Source organism: Poecile atricapillus, chromosome W (genome assembly GCF_030490865.1).
Source record: "Poecile atricapillus isolate bPoeAtr1 chromosome W, bPoeAtr1.hap1, whole genome shotgun sequence".
Lineage (NCBI taxonomy): Eukaryota > Metazoa > Chordata > Aves > Passeriformes > Paridae > Poecile > Poecile atricapillus.
The window spans coordinates 42,273,647-42,296,918 of record NC_081288.1 but is presented as its reverse complement, the minus strand read 5'-3'; the positions used below and the strand labels follow the sequence as shown (position 1 = coordinate 42,296,918).

General features: G+C 38.6%; 1 protein-coding gene across 1 annotated transcript; it reads right to left on the bottom strand.

Annotated features, from left to right (window-relative positions):
• Positions 1-370: 370 nt before the first annotated feature.
• Positions 371-22,278, bottom strand: LOC131592217 (nuclear protein MDM1-like). Its single transcript, XM_058863597.1, has 15 exons — positions 22,136-22,278; positions 21,585-21,690; positions 18,956-19,308; positions 18,411-18,527; positions 16,404-16,544; positions 14,814-14,947; positions 12,586-12,685; positions 9,497-9,535; positions 8,963-9,138; positions 8,294-8,575; positions 6,365-6,510; positions 6,146-6,240; positions 4,985-5,225; positions 3,880-3,948; positions 371-1,675 (listed from the first exon to the last, which is right to left on the bottom strand). Exons 1-15 carry the CDS (start codon positions 22,151-22,153, stop codon positions 1,569-1,571), a joined length of 2,124 nt encoding a protein of 707 aa, XP_058719580.1. The 5' UTR covers positions 22,154-22,278; the 3' UTR covers positions 371-1,568.
• Positions 22,279-23,272: the final 994 nt, after the last annotated feature.

The window sequence follows — 23,272 nt, the reverse complement described above, 5'->3', positions numbered from 1 at the left end:
TAATTTTTGAGTGAAGGAGAAAGCTGGTGGCTGGCAATTTCATTTCCTTTCACCTTAATGCAACACACACTGATCAGCACTAATCCACCTTTAAATCATTGGTTGGGGACTGACCCTTTGGACATTGCAGCCTTTCCAGCCTGTGTAGCACCCATCTGCTTTGACCCACCATTTAAAATATCTGTAGTCAGTTATGATTTCTAGTGTCAAAACATCTAGCTTCAATAAATTACTCTTTCTGAAGATCAGCTCTGAGGTAATGTCTTTCTTAAGTCCACAGATATTCCAGCCAAACAGGTGAAATGGAGAACTAAACAGATTAGTGCCAATGTAATAGGCTCTGACAAATTATCCAGCATAACTCAAATACAAGCAAAGCAAACAACCGTTTTTATTTTCAGTAATATGCATACATAATTACATATAAAATCAAAATGGAATCAAGTGTGTACAAATTTCAAATTGTTCTTGTATAAAATTTTCAAATTAAGTAGTATTAAAACCTGAAACCACACACAAAGAACTGAACTGCTTGCTAGCCACCTATTTCCTCTACTTAATCTTGTCTGCATCACTTGGAAAGATAAAATGAGCTGTCTGATAAATCACAAACACTTTTCACTGTGACAGTCATAATGCTATCTGTCCCACCAAAACAGGAAACTAAAATAAGAGCTAATTAAAAGATCAAAATCAAGGAAAAAACATTTTTCTGAGTTTCCTTAAAGAGATCACTAATCCTAAATACCTGAGTTTGAAGTGGAGCTGGGGAACACCACTGGCTAAGGTGGCTGAATTGGCTTTTTCTAGAGAAGCTGAAATTAACACTAAACATGGGTCTTAGTCTACAAGACAAGCATTCATATCAGTATAGCTGACAAAGTGCAGTACTGTACACTCTGACCTCTGACAGTCATCCTGGCCAAAAACCAGTGGACAATGAACAAACCATAAGGCTTCGCTTTTCTTAAACTCCTGTTTGTTCTAGAGTTAATGACACTCTATGTTAGTGTCATAAAGAAATTAGAATTTTTTGGTAAAAGGTTAAAAGCAGTAAGTAGTAAAAGTAACTGTGTTACAGTGCTGTGTTATCTTGACAATTCATACAGTAATATAAACACATATACCACAGCTGCCCTTAAAATAAATTGATAAAATAAAGCAACTGAGGTATTTGGTGAACAACAGTGTTGCCCCTGAATACTGTTCCAGGTCATACTGCAGGACTGCAGCAGAATACCTTGAAAAGTCACACACAGGTTCCATAAAAAAATAATTATCTCAGTGTCAAAAGGTGCCACTGTAAAAAAACTAAAGCCTCACAAGGCTGTTGTAACATAGTAAATTAAGACCTAACTCTCAGATATAAAGAACATTAATTTTCAACATCATAAGTTTAAATATTTAATTTTCAATTGGAATGGCAAGTCCTAAAACTTGGGCCATATCAATGGTAAGTGAAAGGATGCTGTGTGAAACCTACAATCACAATTTTTTAAAATGTACATTACAAGCTATACAAAATACAGCAATTTAAAGAGTAGTTTCTATACAACAGGAAGGAGAGGCTATGCCTTGCCCCAGAAATCCTTCCTCTTCTGAGCTCGTTCCAGTATCTGAGATGCAAGAGAACTCGACGCTGCCGAGCGAGCAGAAATCTGAGACAACCTGTCATCTGTGGAGAAAGCCAGAAGGGAAAAAGTAAATAGGAAGATTAAACATACATATTCAAACACAGTTGACATTTTTTTAATATTTTTTATGCCCTCTTTCACAATGGATGCACCATAATACACTTCAATTCGATTACTTGGCAACTGACATGCTAAAGAAGAACTTCACAAGGAAGCCTCTAGTATGTTGGGTAAGTTTACGAGAGTTACGTGCCCATCTCTTGAGAAACTCCAAAATGAGACCCCTGTGTTTACCTGGGAATTGCCCAATTCTCAAAGTCATCTTGGTCTTTACTCTCCTGTGTCAGAAGACCTCAGGAATTGTTCCTCTGCCGCTGAAATTTATATAGACTAGACTTTGGTAATGACATATTCTTGGAAGTAACCCACTGCTTCAAGCAAAGCAGACAACCTTATTATAATATGACCAAAATATCAGAACCCATGTTGCCAAAAAAGGCCTTTCTGTGCCAAATCCAGCTAGTGTGCCAAAAGCTACTAAAGGAACGTGTCTTCTGAAGAAAACAGAAGTTTACCACAAAGATAAGAAGAAGCAGGCTTTAGAAATATACTTTTGAAGGGTCTTCCTTTTGAATACAGGGTCCATTTCACACACAGTGAAACTCCTAAGATTATGATGATTGATGTAGATTGCCTAATAAAGCATATTATAGTTCTTTGACAGGATTATTAGAATGTTGCTACAGGTCAAGATGCTCTCTATGAAAAAGGACGATAATTACACCCATTCTCCTGCAATAGTTTAGAAAGAAGTGTATCACTAGCTTCCAGACCCCTCACCAACCAAAAGAAAGAGAACAAGAAAAAATTCCTCAACTCAATCCAAACAGCACCAGTATTCTGTCAGTGCTTGAATTAACTTTTCAGCAGAGTTTCTAAATTCTTAAAATACAGTGATCCTAATAGCCTGTAAAAGGATCACACACTATGTGTAACAACTATATTCCCATGTATGAGAAAACTGTGAACTGCACTTCTGCAAACTGACATGTCATTGGAATAACTCCCAGGTTTGTACCTGAACAAATATGGGCATGCAAAATATCTGTGAGCTGGCACATTTCACCTGTTTTTGCAAGTTCATACATTACCATTCAGCTCACAGGGAAAAATAAAACAGAAACAGCAGCTACAGCATTTAATCTGTGTGCAGCAATCTGTGTGCAGCAAGCTGCAGAGTACTACAGGATTTTTGTATGTTTTATGCAGTTGCACAGAAGCTTGGCTGAGCCATCTGCACCACCTATATATTTTTCAGCCAACTGTAATGAATAAAACAGAGAATCAGCCTGAACCTTGGTTAAAACCCAAGGAGCTAAGAAGCCCCAAGGGGTACAGAAACAAGCTTTTGGTTGTCCTGGGGTATAACTATAAATAAACTGCAATCAGATATAAACCTGCTCTGCCCATACCCTGAGCTGAACCAAACACAGATGATTGCAACCCACACAGCACCACACCAGACCTCAGACACCACACTAAGAAAAAGTGTATGGCAGATACAGTGCCTTTGGCTGACTCATGCTACTGAAAGAGTTTATTTGTGTCTGCCCACAAAAAGGCCGAGATGCAGCTGTGCAATGGCTGCTCTGATAGATTAACTTTAAAATAAACATTAAAAAAACAAGGCCAAAACAGCAATCAGAATAGCAGCATGCCATAAGCACCCTAACACACTGAGCAGAGGACAGGTGGGAAAATTAAAGTCAGAGGGATCATTTTATGTTGCACACCTGAGGCTAAAGTCTCACATGCAAAACCTTTATCTTAAAGTTTGTGGTACCTTTAAAGTTGCAACCAAAGTTACTCCAGCTGCAATTTGGGCTGCGTTGCAGTTTCCTTTAGTTGCTATCAACACAAAGGCTTAAAAATGTGTGGGCAGGAAACTATTTTAGGTATGGAACTAAGCAAGCTACAGTAACCATATCAAGAGCCACAATGGTCTATTAATTTTCAGCCACATTTAATGGTTTATTCATATTACCCTATACCTTCATATTCATACTTCAGATTGCTAGGTTGAACATGTTCAAATTATTTTGATGAAAATATGCTGTAATTACTCAGGCAAACACATAAACCAGTATTACTTACTGCATTCAGAAACATATCACATTCATGCAAAAGTTAAAATTTATTTAGGTTACATACATGATATATAATAGTACTTTGGGACAAGAAATACCTTCATCATTACGATTTCTCTCCCGAAGGGGCAAATGGAAAGTTCTCACTTTTGGATTGCCAAGATTCCCTATGACAAAAAGTCAAAAGGCACAGTTTTGAATCATTTCAAAACAGACTAAAGATTATATATTGTTTTATAACATTTAAAAATCTTGTAACATTATTTTCAAAACAAGAGTCTTATAAATTGTACTAGCCTCCTTTACCCTAAGATGAGGTAAAATAACCTTGCCCCACCGTATTCTTCTCCAGACATTGTTCTTTGGTACATGGTACAAGTCACTTAATGAACTGCACTCAAGGTGCAGAACTATAAACTAGCACCAATTCTAATCTTTCTGAGGAAATTCTCTGAATTTCACCTTCCCACTTAACCTGACAACTGCTTGTTCTGCCCTAGAATGGAAATACTACTTTTTGCTAGCCTCTGTAATCAAAGGACCAAGAATTGTGGGACCTTAAGCGGCTATGAAAACTTTCTGGAATGGAGACTAAGGGGACAAGAAGTCTTTCTTTACATCCCCAGTACCCTTAAACATTGTTAAAAACTTTTGAAATGCTTCAGTACAAATCCCTCCTCATCCAAGAAAAGGTTTTTCTCAATATCCAATAAAGCTTCTAGAGATAGCTTTTTAGTTTCCTTATCCTCAGAAATAATTTTAAGGAGCTTACCTCTCAGAAATCCACAACTCTTTCAAAATAATACTGCATCATAAAGGTCCCACTTCCACACTGCAGTTAGTAATTGCAGCTGGAAAAGTGTCACTCCATCCAGTTGCAGTTTAAATATTAAAATCTACAGCTGTTCACACTAAACCAAATTATTCTCATGTGTATTTATTGAAATTAATAAAGCAAAATCAAACAACAAACTGATCACTGTAATACAGTGATATTAGTGGAATCTGAAACGAAGGCAGGTGTTGTGCACATTTCCTAAGCAAGACTAACCAACCATTTAGTTAAAAAGCTTTTGTTTATAAACAGCACATTCTTTGTAGATACTGTAAGGCAGCAAGCTCAGCACCTCTTGGCCTGAGCACTGCACAGTAGTCATTCACAGCCCGCATCACTCTAACACAGACTTAAAAAACAAAACCCACCATTATGCTGGAATTCTGGATCCTTAAGAGTCCCTTGAATACGATGAGAGGGACTCCAGCAAGGCACAGAGCAGCTTTTTGCTGACTTTGAGTGCTCTTGGTGGGCTGAAGCAAGAGGAACTTGCTCATCAGCAACCCTGTTAGGAGGCCACTGATCCTGTCTGAGCGGCAGAGGATCCACAGATCCCAGCCCAGCAGGTGCAGAGTTCAATAGTGAAGTGGCTTCCATTTTCACATCAGGCTACAATATAATAGAAAGAAAAAAAAGGAAGGATGAGAAAAAGCACAAAACCACAACATCTCATATACAGCCTCCAAGTATAGATCCTCAGACATGCAGCAAATGTTGACTTTACACTATTATACTTCTCATGCAAGTACTCAAAGAAAACGTATTCCAAGATTATGATTGTAAAGAAAATCTGTTCCTAATAAAATTGTTGAATATGGACTGAAAGTAATCTAATCAGGCCAAACCAAGAGCGTATTTTATAAAACTATGATTTTTTTTAGATTTTACAACATAACCAGCTCCTCATGCAATTGTGTCTGCTTCTATTACAGAACTTACTACAGAGGATGTATGCAGTTAAATAGTAGCTTTCTTTGTAGAATACAGTGCAAGCACAACCTGAGAAAAAACCATCAAAATTTTGAGGATAACAATTCCTAAATGTTTCTATTTTTCTTTTAGTAACTATGCAAGCTGCAAAGTAAAAGCAGCACAAAAGTCAAGAAAAGGAAAAGTGAAACTATTATGGCACATTAACCTATCTTTTACATAAGCACCCAACCTATCCATCTTGAATTTCTTCTAACTCAAGCAATCTGGAGTTGTTCCCTATGTCGGAGGCTAAAATAATATTAAGGGGAAATCCTACTGACAACCTTTTTATTTTTCTGTAAATGCATCCCGTGCATTTAGCCAAAAAAACCAAAGTGAAGCATATCTAATCTCACTCAGTAGCCTCAACTCCTTTGTTTGATGCCCCAAAAAAACTATTTATTCAGACGTGCTTTTTTTAGTCACAGATACTGACAATTTTAAGCAAGTAACAGCAAATAACAACCAAATAAAAAGATTTCTTAAATAAATTATTCATTATTACTTAAAAAGCACGTTCCTAAAATTCATAATGGTAAGTCTGTTTTCTGGCTCACCTGGAAGGACCTTTTTTCTGCAGAGTTTGTTGCTAAGTTTCGCTTTCTCTGAAGTGAAGACTTGAATTTAGGAGCAGACACTAGATCAGTACCTCCTATTGTATTGGAAAAGATGAAAAATGCTTTATTACATTAAAAAAATCTAATAAATTAATTCAATTTTGTGGGTTTTTTTCTTTAGTTCTTGAAATACTGCTTTGCATTTAGAAGTGTTTTTACCAACAGCTGGGGTAGTGTGATCATGATGAGTCCTTGGGGTTCCTGCAAGAGCTCTCAGCTTCGGAGTAGGATGCCTGCTGCCTCTCTTTGAGGATACAGAAGAATCTGACACAGCTGCAGAAGTGTTCAATACTAAGGCATTCTCACTGAAAAAAATGAGTAATGATTAAAGGATTAGCTAAGGAAGGACTCAGGAGTCTTGCACTCAAGCCTCCTGTTTCAAATCCATTCCTACAATGAAGCGTAAGGCGAGGCAGTTAAGGCCTTAACACCCCAACAGCCTGTAGCTAAAGCATTTGCTTGCCAAGGGGAGCCCTGGATTCCAGCCCTTAAGCCTCAATTTTCTGTATTTTGAACAGTCTCAAGCTATAAATCCTATCTCCCTCTGTTCTGAAAACCCCTGAGTGTATTGCTGCACAATACAGAGGCCCAAAAGGAGGGATGGAAAACTTTGAACCCAGAACAACTTTGAACATGGCTGCTGCCTTCGAGGTGGGAGTGTGGGTTTGACATTCTTCAGTCAATGCGGTGGAACTGAAGCCAAATATCCCAAATTTATATAACTGCTATAGCACCTAGGTTATAAAATATAGATTATATATTATATAAATATATATCTCATACATTATCTATGTAAATATAATAAACATCAGCACTACCACTTTAGCCTTCTGCCTCAGGTGCATTTCAAAAGGAGGTAGTGCTCCTCACAATGTGCAGAAACCAGATTCTATCAGCATGATAGACACATCTAGGCAAAGAATTCCTCATTTCTAGCCATCAAGAAGGGGGAAATGTAAGCATTAATCTGCTCAGTGTGGCTCAGTCCAGCACACACGCCAGAACAAGCAGAACCCCACTGCAAGATGACAGTCTAGTTCATAGATGTCTCTGACTGACACTGTCAATTTTCTATCTATATCTATAGAATTAAACAGAAACTTAGAAAGGTTTCTAGATGATGGTTTTGAAAGCCTGCATTTAATATCTTTTGGAGTCTAACATCTCAATTTATTTTTTTTTGCCTGGTTTGAACACACAGTATTATCCCAAATGGATATAATTAAAATATTAATAAATTAAATTTAAATTAATTTAAAATGACAGCAAATTACAGTTTCTTACCATTCATTAGTGCTGCAACACCAAAGACAAAATGCAATGAGGAATATAAAATGTGTAGCTGACATGGTTACAAGGGTCAAAGCTATTCAGAATTAAATGTCTATCAAACTAAAATACTGTTCTACAAAAAAAGGTATGGAAAATTGCACAGTAAAAAGCCAGAGACTTCTGAAACCAGATACAATCAGGATCGCTCAAATATCAAATACAGCACTAGGCACATATTGAGCTGATCTCCCACTATTTGTATATACCCCTCCACATATTTCCCACCTGTGCTTAGTAACATAATCACCAGTGATTACTGGGTATTAGCTATTTTTTTCTCCTAAGTCCTTTATCTTTGTCCATGAAATTTTTTTAAGAAAAACAGATGCCTAAGTACATTATTAGCATTTATCCTGTCCTATCAAATTCTACGCTGTCAACTTGAAACAAATCTTGAGTTTTGATTTTCACTAAACTTGGCTGCTGTGTAATGAACAGTCTGTTCTAAGAGGCCCATACTGCATATTTCATAGTTTCGGAGAAAAACATTAGAATCATTCACGAGTCTACAACTTCTGTCTTGCAAGTTAGAAATGTAGCATTTTCAATGACAGGTCCATTTCCATCAACCAGCTGTGTCTTAAACCTTCTCATTCCTTATCATACTGTTCAAAACAGAAGTGCTACCACAACCAATTTACAGTCTCTTACATACAAAAACTATTTAACCTACAAATTTCTGACCTGTTAAGAGGAAATACACACACACACACATGTACATATATACATACACACCAAAAAAATGTTCAGTTTTACCCTTCAGTTTTCTTATCCTCTTTAGCATCCTTATTGTTTTCTTCTAATTGCTGGACCATGACTGCAGCCTGTTCATCTGGTTTTTCTTCCTCTTTCTTTTCTGTTGATTGTTGATTTCCCCTTTCTTCAGTACCTTCTTGTTCATTCCAAACTAAACGTCTTTTGACTGGAATGGTCAAAGCATCTGACATGTCTTTCCTTGTGCCTTCCTGATGTGGCTGCTCTCTGGAGTCAGCCTGCTGTAGCACTTCAGGGCTTGATGCAGCCTCTTTCTCAGAAACACTGGGTAAGAAAGAACACAGAATTTTGTATCACTGATTTGCAAAATATACATGTGTCTATACAGAATACATTCATCCAGTTCAGTGCTTTGTAAGAAGTACAGCTCAGACATTAAGAAGTAGTACAGTTGACGTGATTAATGGTTAATTGCCACTACAGCTTCGTCTGATGCTTAAGCACATCCCATTTTCAAACTAGATTCTACAAAGACTCTTTCTATACTACAAATTCCAAAAATGCAGTGTAAATTAGGGTTGTATTTTCAATTTAAACAGCAAATTAGATTATGAGAAGTTCTCAGAAAACAACTATTTCCATACAAGCCTATATTCAGCATTTTGCTTAGTTTCAAAGCTGCAGATTAACAGGCAGGAATGAGGACCTTACCCAGCAAGATCTAGTGCTCTGATGTTGTTGCTGATTCCTTCTTCTGAACTGGAAGTTGAGGACACATCCCAAAGACTGTTATTATCAGACAGGATCTGATTGAAATGGTATCGGGAGAAATGTGTTCCCTCCACTCGTTGCCTGTAAGCCTTTGCTCTTTCTCGAAGCTCTCTCACCTACACATAAAGGTTTCATAAGTTTCACAGCTGTTTAAACTTCACTATTAGGCTACTATAAATATTTGCATTAGCTACTGGCAGCTAGAAGAGAAAGGCAAGTTACTCATAATACAGGGCCAGCCACAGCACAAACATTGCATGCCACAGTAAATGTAAGAAGAGGAAAGCACAAATATTCAGTAAGCATATATTCAGTAAGCACGTTTGAGCCATGAAGCCAAAGCAAAATTGCCAATTATTCATTCCATGAGCACAAAAATTTCTGCAGTAACTATTGAATAAGTTTAGTGCTAGATTCTACTTTTTCAATCAGCGCTCAGACACAGTGCTCCAAACACTGAAAGATGCAACCAACCTCCATATACCACATGGAATTTAGGGTGTTTTGAGATGCCTAAAGAGAAGAATACAGAGTTACTTTTAAATTTCTTGTTTTTCCTCTCAACACTCAAGAGTGATATTATCACCTTTGTAACACTACTTCAGTCTAAGTAAGAAATTAAATACTAAAAACCTGTCAATATAGCTCTATGCTGCCTCCCTGAGATAAAATAAAAAGCTCTCAAAAAAGTACAGTCAACACTGGCACTCCACCAGTTTTTTGCCAAGCTTAAGGAAATTAATTTTGATTTCTAAACATCAACACTCAAAAATGCATTCCCCACTAATTTATGATAAATTCAAATCACCAGATCTATTTGTATGTGTAAGACTGAGTTTGTATGCTACAAACACTGCAACTGTCTCTAGCTACAAAAATATTAGTGAAAAGATTAATACAAGAAGTCTGGGTGTTACTGTATTCAAGACATAGTATCAAAATTATTCCTTCTAGGCTATCAGTAACTGCAAGAATGAGATACAAAACTGCTCAGGTGTCAGTTTTACTCCAAAACAATAAAAGTGGTAACCTCCCCTCTTCAAACATTATACACCATCATTTTTACAGTTAAGACCACTTAAACACTTGTTATCTTGTGTCCTTCACCCAAACACAATTAAAGTGCAGGGAGAAAAAGCAAAACCAAGAAGTTTATGCTTAAATTATTAAAAAGAACTTTGTGATATCATGTGAATTCTGACTTACTAAAAAATGGCCAGCAGGAAATAAGTATTTTGTCAAAGAGCAGGAAAGTAATACTGACATTTCCTCTACCACATTTTCAATGCTCTTCTTTTTTATTCTTCCCTCATGATAGATTTCACATCATTCCTCCTGCAAGGAACAGAGTTAGTGGGCTAAACTCAGCTAATCCCGCTAAGAGTAACTGGATGCAGCAGATGGATATCCAGCTAACATCCCACAATTTGACCCATTAAACTTCCAAAGAATAGCCCATTAAAAATATATGCTTGTCATTTTCAAAGAAAAATTTTAAGTTTGATGTGCAAGTGATTTACTGGATTACTCACTTTAACTAGAAGAATAAAAAATTAATTATGATAGCCAGAACAGAAGGAATGTAAATCCAGACCAACAGGGTACTGCAGGGGGAGGAAGAATACTAAGTCTCCAGTGAATTGTGAAGAAATACAAAGGACAACCATCTCCTCCAGCGAAGCAGCAGGCAGCATTAACTCAGCAGGACACAGGCCCTAGAGAGTCCTACTGTGATTATGAATTGCCCACATTAATTTTTCAAAAGCATAATTGGAAAAGACTTTTTTTTTGTTCGACTGCTGAAAAGCACCCTTAATAATAAACTGCGGAGAAGCAGCCTATAAGTAATCACTACGGCTAGGGTGATACCAGGATTCCATCATAGCATTTGCCTGTTTGGACTCAGAAATTCTGAAAGACTGTTTCGAACAGAAAGTCACCCATGTGCCAAGTAACTTCTTTCTAGTTTCCTGCAAGTCCCTCTTCAGCAAGAAAATCTCTGTGGAAAAGTCTGATGCACTCAAAATGTATCTTGACAGTGTGGGAAAACCTTGATTTTTCACATACTCTAATGAAATGCCACATGTAAAGTTGAACACTCATCTTCCACTTGCAATCTCCTCATTCTTTCCCTAAACTATACTGCAGTGACTCCTCCCAGCTGACTGTGACACAAACACATTCTATCCCAAAGCCCACCCTTTAGTCAATTGCTCTTGAAGCTGAGCACTGCTCCTTACTGGTTTAAATGCTTCATGATGCAACATCAATAAATTGAAGTATTATATGCCAGAAAAATGACATAATATTCTACAGAAACACTCAGTATACCACTTAGGCTGCATGCAATAGTTCACAATATTTTGCAACCTTTTCAGTCCTCTAACATCCTCTTGAGGCTGTTTACACTGAATGGATTATCTCATGCATGTGTACACAAACTCTAATTATGAATCACCTCATACTTTAATATACTTTAAACATTGAGATCTACTTCTCTTGCATATTTTGTATGTATTCTATAATTATTTCTTTTTGCTTAAAAGAAAATTACTTGCTAGATTAAAGCTAGCACAAAAACACAGAACTGAAAGCTACCAGACTACTGCAATTCTCAGAGAACCTTATTTTCAAAGGGAACCTACATTCTCAAAGCCCAGCACCCTAGAACCATTTCCTCCCGTTCTACCTCCCACATCACCATGGACCAAACTGATGAGGAAACTCACATTTCCAAGTATTTACCACAAAGGCAGCAGCACAGTGTCTCAAAGGTTCCCTCAATCAGCTAGGAGAAGACTATGTCAATTCACTGGAATCAAGAGTTGCAGAGCTAGCTCTAGCAGTTTCTTTGCGCACTATTAATGGTTTAGATTTCTTTGATTAATTCAGGAATCACACTTAATAATGCTAAAAAATGCTGTGGGGTGTTGAAGCCACTCAGCATTTTCACAGTTCTGTCAAATGACTTCATATACAGTACAATATGGATTGCAGTTTCTGAATAAACTACAAGAAAATACACTGACTGAAATTTGCAAGAAAAATTTTCAGTTTTACATTGCATATGACAGAATTCACCTGACTGCTTTTAATGGATTCATGCATGGTAAGCTAACAAACTGAGCCTGACTATCAAGCCAACCTAGGCTGATACATATGCTGTCCTTTTCACTGTTATTCCCTTGGAATCTCCTATCATTCAGCTCTGTATTTTGAACACTTCTGCTTGTTACAATTGGGCTGATCATCAAGAATAACATTAACTATCACAAGAGATTCTGTTCTGAATGATCCTGATTGTACAGGAAACAAAACTTCTCCCCCACTTTGAAGGTCACATTAATATTTTTTTTTTAGTCTCATCATCTCATTTTTTTTCTCTCTGTATTATACCAACTTGTTAGAATCTAATTGTCTTTGTATACCCACCTTTGGGAATTTGAGTCATTAGTATTACAATCTCAAAGTTGTATCTTATAAATACCACAATTCAAAGTTTTTGCACCTAAAAGTCAAAACACAAAGCACACTCAGGATTCAGAATTTCTAAGCATACTCACCTCATCGTGAGCTTTACTCTTAATACGAGACCAGACTCCATCTTTGTAGAAATATTGGGCTGGAGACAAAAATTTTGAGCTATATTCAGTGTTCATCTTCCTAAGAAGTCAAGAATGAGGAGAGAAAAAAAAAGTTTGATATCCAGAATACTCTTTAAGAGCACTTTTAAAGTTACTCAACCAGCATATATCTACTTGCACCTAAATGCCAGTGAGACACAAAAAACACATGCACAAACAGCAACTCAAACCAAGACAACTAGGAAAGCTGTGAAAAATACTCATTCACAGTTGGTGGTCCTTCAAGTAGTTACTCCTGTTGTTTTTTCCTAGCAACACTTCCACCAGAAGCTTTTGCCCTGACAACCAATAAGCAGAGCATAATACACAAGTCAGCCTCAATTACTTCAACGCAAAGTGTGAGACCTTGATTTAAGTCACTGATGAAGGTACAATTAAGTAAAAATGCCTGGTTTGGCATTAATGTGTCTGAGACATTTCCTTCTATGAACTCCACTTTAAAGGCGCTCTGCATATGGGTGGGGTGAGCTGCTGGGGCTAGAAACATCTGACTGCCAGAACACTGGTCAGTATAATTCATCTATGCCCTAGAGACTTTGATCTTCAGAAGGCCTCAGTACTAGAAAAGATGGGTTCATTTTTCCCTTCTGCCACACACATACAAACACAGAAAAATTAAGATTGTGGAACCTATAGCAGGCAGTACGCAGTATTTCGAGTCCTTAAGCACCAAACTGTGGATGTATCAGCTTAAATCTAAAGATATTTTTGGATTTAATCATGCTTCAGAACATTACCAACTTAATTTTAATATATTCAGCACAGGGTGGAAAAGCCCTATTTTTCAATCCTTCTTCAGAAATAGGTCATAAAAGCCTGAAGTCAGAGAATAAAATGAACATTGTGAAAAGAAAAATATGAAGGTCAAAAAACCCTTTATAATCAAAATTTCTCTCAATATGTCCCTTTCTTAAAAATTGACAGAAATCCTTCACTTTTGGTTGCAAAACCAATGGATTAGCACAAAAAACACAACACCGCTGTGCCTTGATCCCAGTCATTCTGCTGCAAAAGCAAGCCATGGATTGTAACACAGCTTGCATACAAGTATCAATCCTGTCTGCATATTGAGAACTTGCACATTTTGACAGCTATTTGCCCAGTGATTTTTTAAGAGTTTTGTCTTGTGCTACTACACTGAAGGCATAAGAGGCAGAAATTTGCCCTTAGATGAAAAGAGCCCCAGCAAATGATCAAGAATTTTGCATATTACTCACTACAAAATTGACTACAATCTGCTGCAAAGAGTAAGAAAACCAAATAGCTAAAGGTTTTAGCTATACTATATCCATTTTCTTTTCCATAAACCAATTTTACTTCATAGAATTTTGGGTGACCATTTTGTAATCAACTCCAAATATCCAACAGCATTCAGACAGGTAAGTCTCTTCTCCCATCTTCAATCTAATGCCTTAACACTGCCACAAAGAATGAAAGCAATTGCTGGGGCATGCGTTAAGCACAAACACAGTAGAGATGGATTATCTATGCATTTTAAAGCCTACTTCTTGGCTTTTATTGCTCTTGACATATCTCAGATGTGTATGAATTGGAAATAAGAGTTCAATTCTTGCAATGTAGGCATGTGGCAGAAAGAAGAAGGTACTTTGATAGCACTCCATAACATACAATTTCACTTCATTTCCATGCTTGCCAGATTACTCTAGACAGGACAGATTTCTTTTCTTTACCTCATGTGTTTACTTTTGTCACTCAGGCACACAAGGCCTTACAGACCAGAATAAGCAGGCATCAAGTACAACCACCACCATTTTAAGGTGTGGAGTGGGCACAGTAGGTAAAGAAGTTTGAAAGGTGACTACAACTTCCAAAGCACCTGTTGCAGTTAAGCAGCAGCACTGCACTGATTTTACTTCATCCATGTTGTATTCATTAATACTGCTATTACTGCATCACAAGATTCAACTGGAGTAGTCACAAAGCTCCCACTTCCACTTCCCAGAGAAGAGGATGGAAATCAACATCAGGTTTAGATGTACCCACAAGCAGCTCAATCTCAGTGCTCCAAGGGGCATTTGCCCCTGCAACCGCAGCAGGGTGTGGTTAAAGGTCCATAGTCCATCGTTCTAAATACCGGGCTGCTGTACACCTACTCACTAGTCTAGGTTTTCCTATTTTATACATACCCACGACTTGTATGTAAAGTGAGGGGCTTTGGACTGATATGTTGCTTATTATTTTGTTTAGGATGTTTCTGTTCTGATTTCCCTTGTTTTGCTGCATCTTCTGCTGGTTTTTGAAACGGTTCTTCCCTCTTACTCTAAGGCAAAGATAATTTTAAAAATACCATATTAGCTAACAATCTGAAAACCCTCATACTTCTTTTGACATCAAGCACTTGCAAATATTTAATTTTAGTGTTAGCTGTTTTGAATATTTAATACAAACAAGAATACCATATTCTTTTATTAACACCAAAAAAACCTAGCAAAATGCCAAAGTTAAGATTGAGTGCAACATTCAACAGCTAGATGATTCATTTTGACCACTTTACAGAATTAATTCAACATGAAACACAGAAATAAAATATTATCTACACATTCTAACCTGAGTGTAAAAGGCAAATTTTAAAATATTTATTTTGTTTTATAAATGTTTAGATTGATTTGTTTGGGTTTTACACTAAATATTCTCTTTCGTGATTATTTCATTCTTTCTGAAATCCAATGTATGACTTCTGATTCTGACAGAGCTCTTCACAGATACTGCTCAAATTCAATTTAAACAACAAAAAAAAAATAGTCCACCAAAATCCCCCCAAACTTTTTCGAGATATTCATATGAGACGAGGTCCAGATAAATGCTTCCTGAAAGCCTCAGGCCTTTCAAGCTTTCTTCATATCTACTTAAAGAGGCAAAAGGGAACATAAAATTTCTCATCCCCAGATGGGATTTAAAGAACTGGGCAGGTCTGACAGTCTGAGTTTTAAATGATAAAACCTCCAAGCTAACAATCCCCCCCAGAAGTACCAATGGGTTAAGCCAAGGCACTGCATGTTAAGTACACCTTTCGCTCAGCAGTGGCGCTAAGGAACACCTTGTTTCACAACGCCCTTTCTGTTCTATCAGCAAGAGATGGATAGTGAGGAGACTCAGATTAACTGGGAGCATCACACAGCTGGTACAAGCCAGGCCAGAAGATTCCTAAAAAACCAGAATGATAGATTTTTGGAGCAGGTCCTAAGGGAGCTGACTCAGAAAGGCAAAAAAGGAAGATGTATGCCCAGTGGAAGCAAAGTCAGGTGACATGGAAAGAATACCAAGATACTGCTTGCCACTGTGGGAAGAAAATTCACTATCTCTGATTTATGACTTTCAAAGAGTTCCAGACCTCCCATCTAGCCCTACTGCACACTAAGACCCAACACTGGTACCAATCAGAGAATAAATCAGAGATTTATATTGCAGAAACTATCCTAATTACTAGAAACAAAGTGTCAATTGGGAACGACAACAAAAAAAATCACCGCAAAACTCAGAAACTTAAAACTTTAAGCTGAAAAAAATGCTGTACAGAGGACCCACTACAGAATCCTCCAAAAGCAGAGCTCCATAGAATTATTTTCAGTCTTTCATGGCAAAACCACTACTGAGTCCGGTGTCACTAGCAACACAAAATAAATTCAACCTAAATCTACCCCCATACAGAATAGATCAAATCTGCAGAGGTACTACTAAAGCTTTTCTTTCTGGGAAATATTTACTTGTTAACACACCAGAAATTGTTTCTCTTCTGAACCACCTCTCTCTTGTGGACTCTTAACAGGAGACCCTTTGGAATTTCTCTCATATGCAGTTTCAGAAGTAACGGCAGGAGGTTTAACCGGAGGTATGGATTTCTTTGTGTTGCAGATCAGCTGCGTGGGAGGAAGAAAACAAAACAAAGAAAAACAGTGTGATTTGTTCACCTTAAGGCTAAATTTTCAGAATCTGTTAACTTACTCACATAAATACACTCATGTAAGAGCAGAGGGACAGTCACCTGTACAAATACAGCATGTGTAGACTAATGAACTTGTAGGAGAAATTCAAGAGAAATTTAAATACATTTAAAAGTGACCAAGTCAGACAGAGTTAAGCCTGTGATCAAACATTGTTCTTACTGAAGTTTACTATCAGAGGTTTTATTTATTTGTTCACCTTCAGAGCTGTATGAAGGATCACAGTTTTTTTAAAGGCATGTCATAAAACTTCCATGTGTGTCCTCAGTACATGTCCTGTCCATAAGCAACAGAAAACTGCCCTGAGTTTTAGAGCTGGATGCTTAGAGCTTGGACAAATTAAAATCCACTCATTTTCAAGTAATTAGTATTATAATCAACGTAGTATTATAGTATTATAAATCAAGGTAGAGAATACACCTAATATGTGGTCATGTATTATCTCCTCACGAAGTTCAAAATTTCATTTTCCATAGATTTGCTGTGAGAATTTACGTCAGACTTACAACCTAACTTGGACAACTTTGATATTTTCACAGAATCTCTTCAAGGGAAAGGGACTGTCAGTATTGAGGTATATTGTCAGTCATATCATATATGTGAAGATCATATTCACAGTCATATCATATTCAGTGAAGAATAATAATTTGTTAATATGTGTAATTTTTATCATTAAATTTTTCATAAGTTCTACTTATCCATGGATGTACAGTGCCTATAGACTTACTCTCACTCTTTCCTCTTCTGCGTAAACTGTGAAAAAAAGGTTTTCTTCTGAAAAAAAGCACAAGGCTCAAAAACATTCATAAGGAAATTATCAAACTGATTGCGCACAATCAAATGGAATTCTCCTTGACTTTTCCCACAAGGCGACTTTGTGAAAACTGCCTCTTGCTCAAAAGACCCTTTCAGGTCCTTCTCTATATTACTGGCATGTATTTCAGTGAGTTTCCATTGGATAAGGGGCTGCTGGGAAACATATTCTGCAGTAAATCCACCTGCTTGGTACTCCAACAGAAAAAGATAGGATAGTGACTACCTTAATTTTCAACACTGATTGCCTCTGAAAGATGTTACTGACCAAATCCACCACCAGAGGATGAAAAGAGCACACCATCTCTAGTAACCCCACTAATGTATATGCTTCTAGTGAAGAAAGAGAAGACAAATGCAGGAGTGCCAGTTTTACACTGTAGAATGACCAAAAGACTGAGTCTCCTAGATCCTGGTCCCAGTAAGAGTTAATCAAAAATACAAAGCAGTCTCACAATCAGTTACTCTTTATGATCTCACAAAAAAAAGCAGCATTTTCAACCCTACAAAGACCAAAAGCTCATGAGATATATTAAAACATCACAAGAGTATCTTAAAATCAGAAAACTCTACTTTGAAATATAAGCTGTTCTCATGAAAGAATAAAACATTAGAGAGACACACCTTAGGGCTTAGAAGTGTATGTGCACAGAGGGGGAGACTGAGAATAAGAAACTGGGGCAACACAGATAAATTAATGCGAACAGAAGAACAGGACCTTGTTAGAAAGAACGAAATACAAGGCCTAAGGAGAACAAATACTTGGGCCTGACCACAATAAAGAATCACATGAAAACAAATCCAATTTTGATACACTTCTGTACAGTGACAGAGAAAAATAAATGTAACAACATTAAAGTTTGTAGTTCCCCCACCTAAAGAGCATAAAAAGGAAATCTTTTTGAAAGAAAAACTTTGCTGATACATATAAGAAAGTATTCATTTGCTTTTTGGATTCTATAATGTTACCTGTTCAGCTGCAAGTATGGGTGACTTTTCATGAGGACTCTTCCAGACAAACTGGCTTTGATATTCAGAATTCCTGGGGATATTTATGTCTGCTTTTTGCTGAAGTGCTCTGTGAAACTGACAATGAAATAAAAAAACAAACAAACAATGATTGTTTCCTTTCCTACAGTATTTTGCAACTTCAACATCTTTCAACACACACTTCCAAAACAATGGTTTGGGTTTTGATTTCAAGAATAAAATGGATGTAAAGTACATCTTCTCATTATAGCAAATTGCCCCAAAAATCTATATATATATTGGCTAAATCCTTGTTTAATTGAAATCAGCAGTGGTGACACATTCTGAAGATGCAAATGAAGAGCAAATTCTATTAAGTAGCACCAAAATCTCATCTCAAACATACTGGTCTCCCAACAAAGAAACTACAAGAGTATCAACAGACAAAAACAAGGAAAGAGTTTGACATGAGAGTCTGAGCATGTGTGTGAAATTACTGTTAGTAATTTTTAGACTGGTCAATTAAAAAAATCCTATTCCCTTACCCCATTACCCATTTTTTCTGATTCCTTTTTTGGAGATGAAAATGCTTCATTTTGATTTGGTGGAGCTTCTGAGGGTGATTTCTTCATGTTGTTCTCTGCAAGGGCAAGAGCTATTTCACCACCAGAATCTACCACATGTGACTGAACTTTTGGGGGGATTCTGAGTCCTTCTGGTGTTTCAAGCTTTTCCTGATTCACATTATTGTTGTTGTGGTCAGTGTGCAACTCTGTAGCTTCCGTTTCCAACGCGTCATTCAAATCACAATCTGCTGTCCATTCAAGGGACTTCGAAATCTGTGGATTATGGTAAGGTACCCTTCTCTTGGAAATGAATTTTGGTTCTCTCGTGATTCCTGAGAAAAAGCCATATTAGATTTAACAGAAACATTCACTGAAGACATAATATCACTCTATAACAAGAATAAACTGGAAGTTTATCATATCACTGATTACTAGAAAGCTTGGAGCAGGGACAGACTATGAATTATTGGCATGGCTGTGAAATTCTGTGTTCTTTACTATCTGCAAGTCACTTTCCCTTCCACTAAACAGACAGGAAGATGGTGCTCCAAAACCATGTTGGATTAAACCCTATAAAGCAAAAATGTCCACAGGACAATCCTGTGCAAATTGATTCTGGGAGCTGTAAAACAAGAAAACTAATACATATAGTGAAAATAATGTGGTTAACACAGGTACAGAGTAAGCAACCTGTGGGGAAAACATACGCTACAAGCACTTCTCATTACACATGCACAACACACCTTGCTCAACAGGTGTTGAAGCAATCACTTCTCTCTGTCACAGATCTCTATCCACTTGCAATTTAAGACCATCTCAGATAACTGACAACTTTTACAGTATGAACACAAAAACATTTCCAAAAATAGAAAAATACTTTGTAACAAAGCTAAGGTATCAAGTTACTTTAAAAATTGCTGGCCTTTACACAGACAAGTGAAAATAAAACTATCACACCATTTTAAGAAGCGTATTGAACAACCGAACACATCTGAAGAGGAAAATCATACGAGGGAAATACGAATTCACTTCAAAGTGCTCAACTGTGATGGAAGAATTAGTGAAAGCTCCTAACTGGCTGAAAGAAATATCTTCCACAAGAGAAACACTCCTATCCCATGATGAAGCAATGCAGAAAGAGAGAACAACCTATGGTAAAAGGTATATAGAATGTCCGTATGTCTGACTACATATACAGAACAGGAAAATCATTCCAGTGGTAAAACATTAGAAAAGTAGCAGAAAGGCACCCCAAGCACCTGCAGCTGTCAACTTTTTCGTGTAATGTTCCAAGTGATTCCTAAATCTGACAATTATGTCATTCAACAGGAAGAACCATAAGTAAATTACCAGTAACAATCTGCTAATCCTATGAGGTACCAAGTGTGACATTTAAAGATGTGGCTGCTTAAATGGCGAGAAAAGAGGTGGGAGTGAAAATTAAGATGTATGTAGAAAAACTACAGCAAACTGCACAAAACCACCATTACAACGTGAGAAAGAGGAGAAACTGCTCTATTGCTCAGTCCTGAGCTTATTGCAAGGCCTGTAAAATTTGCAGTTCAGTTTGACTGGAAAATAAGTATAGGTTACCATTTTAAAAAGAAGTTAACATGCTTAGACATTTAAATGTTTCAGAATTTGTGACACAGTCCTCAATATGAGGTACCCATACACAGACCCATGTGCTAGGGAAAGCAAGGTTAAAGAAAGATGTATTTTGCAGTAATGGAAGAAAGCAGTAATATATCTAATAACCTTTAGCAAGATTAAATTACTTACTTAAATGTCTAGCACCTTGACTAAAAAAAAACCTATTGCCAGTAGTCAGTTCTTAATTACAAGGCCATAATTTAGAACACATATTATTGTAGGAATGAATGCATTGTACTCCAATTACACAAACTGCATAGTGCAGTTGCAGTGAACTGCACAAATAGTTTTTAACCCTGCTTTGCGTCACTACAATAATTATTATTTTTTACTACTCTTTTTCAAAGCACTGCAGTTGTCATCACTCTTCAGCTTACTACTCTTCCTCAGTTCCCTACAGGCCTTTCAATCCAACCACTATTTCCTTTTCCTCCTGCTTTCTATCCCTGCATTTCCCGGTCATGATAATACCTACAATCCTTAAATCCTACCCTGCAGTATGACAAGGTTTTCACTGTAGTGTCTGACCTTCTCTTTTAGTTAGCTGTACCTATTAAGTTCATAACAACTTCATCTCTTCTTAAAAATGGAATTCTATTTACTATTTCCATACATCACAGATAACCCAATCCCACGCTCAACACACCCTATATGGGTTAGCACTGCACCTGTGTTTCATGTCTTATCTTACGCTGCATGTCAGAAACTACTTTTTTTTTCCCAAGGTTTATATAAATATCACTAATTGAAAAAGAAAGTTTCAATGCAGCCATAAAGAATATGGAGTTCAAAAAGACATATGACATGGTAAATGATGACCCAGACTATACTTTTAATTTAATTACGAAGTGCACAAACTGTGAACAGCGACAGTTCACAGTGGCCACGCACTCATCACAGCGAAACTTCCCGGACCTAGGCTGCAACCAAGGGGGCAGCTTCCAGGGGCACTTACCAAACTGCTCCGACCGAAGTCCTGCCCACAAGGATTTCTCCTGCTGGGACGGGCTACAAAACCCTGGGCTTCTCCATTTGAAGTTTCTCTTGTATTCACTCAGTCCCTACAGCAAACAGAGAGGAGTCTTGTCAAGCCACCGGTGCAAATCCTGCTTCACTGCTCCTGCCGGTAACAAATCTCCCAAAGGGGGAAAACACCAACACGCTGCTGCAGGATGAGCTAAGCTGGCAGGTTGCTCTGCATCTTCCTAAACCCACCCCCGTCGGAGAACAAAAAGTACTGCTGAGAAAACGCGGAAGCCTTAATATAAAATTTTTAAAAACCAAAAACATGTGTCTTATGTCTTCAAGTGAATAACTTCATGAACAAACACAGCCTGGACTCGCCGTCACCCGCACGACAGAGCTCGTTCTGTCTTTACTGCCCGGTGCCGTAGCGCAGGGGCCTTCCCTTTCCCACTACCCCAGGACCGGCCGCAGCCCCGCTCCTGCCGCCCCTGGGCCCGGGGCCGTGCCCGGCCCGCCGAGCCCCGCTCCCGTTCGGCTCACCCTGAACCGCACGGGCATGGTGGGGTCGCGGCCACCGCACCGCCAGGACCCGGAGCCCGCCGCCGGCCCGGCCCGGTCCGCCTCCCCTCAGGGCCCGGCCCGGTCCGCCTCCCCTCAGCTCGCCGGGCGCCTGCGCGGCCGCCCCGGGCGGGCGGGGAGGTCCCGGCCGTGCCGCTTCCCCCGTGCCCGGTGCCGCGGCGGGCTGGTGTCGGCCCGGTGTCCGCACAAAAAGGCTGATCCCCGGCAACGGTGCGGTGCGGCCATCTGGGGAAGCACAACGGGGAGGCACCCGGTGCTAATGCATCGCAAGGCCCGAGGGAACTTGGGCGCCTTGGTTACGAAAAAAAAATCACGTGTCCATGCATGCAGGTTTATGTTGCTACAAAAATAGCGTTTCGAGAAAGGAAAAAAACACGTTTCCTACCCTTCTGGAGCCTCTGCGATGGCGTGCCAGCTGCCGGTTCGCCTTCGCCACCTCACCCGACCTCGCCACCCGGTCAGGAGATCCTAATCCACCTTCTTGTTCAGATCTTCCCTCGGGGGTCGCATTTCTCACTGCCTTCCCCCTGCTAATCTCCATCCTGGCCGGTTTGGACTGTATCACATTAAAAAGAATGGAGAGGGTGGTAAAAACCAAAACGTGCACAGATGGACGTACCGCCCAAGAAGAGCCCGGGCTCTCTGTTTACACTCCCCGTTGCCCGTGGCTGCCGACCCTCCCCGTGTTCCCTCCCCAAAAGCCTGTGCTGGGGAAAGCTGCTTGAGCGAGGGCTGTGTCTCCCCTGCCTCGGCAAAGCGCCCTGCCAGGCACGGCAGGAGTGTCAGTGCCGGACACACTCACTCAAGCAGAGTTTGGGTCCGCTGGGACCCCGTGTAACTGGTGAGCAACAATTTTTTTTGTCAATGTGAGAGCATCAATCTGTAATGAAACGCTTGCGAGCAAAGTAAAATGTTGTTCTGCGATGTGAACAGCAGCGGGGAGGGCAGAAGAAAGGTGCTGTATTGATAGTGTTTTCAAGTTCCATACATCTTTATTCGTGAATTTCGAGATCAGGACAATAATGTTGCTATTATTTACTTGCCGATTTCACTTGAAACTGCTAGGTCCACCATATAAAGTTGTTTGTTTTGTTATTG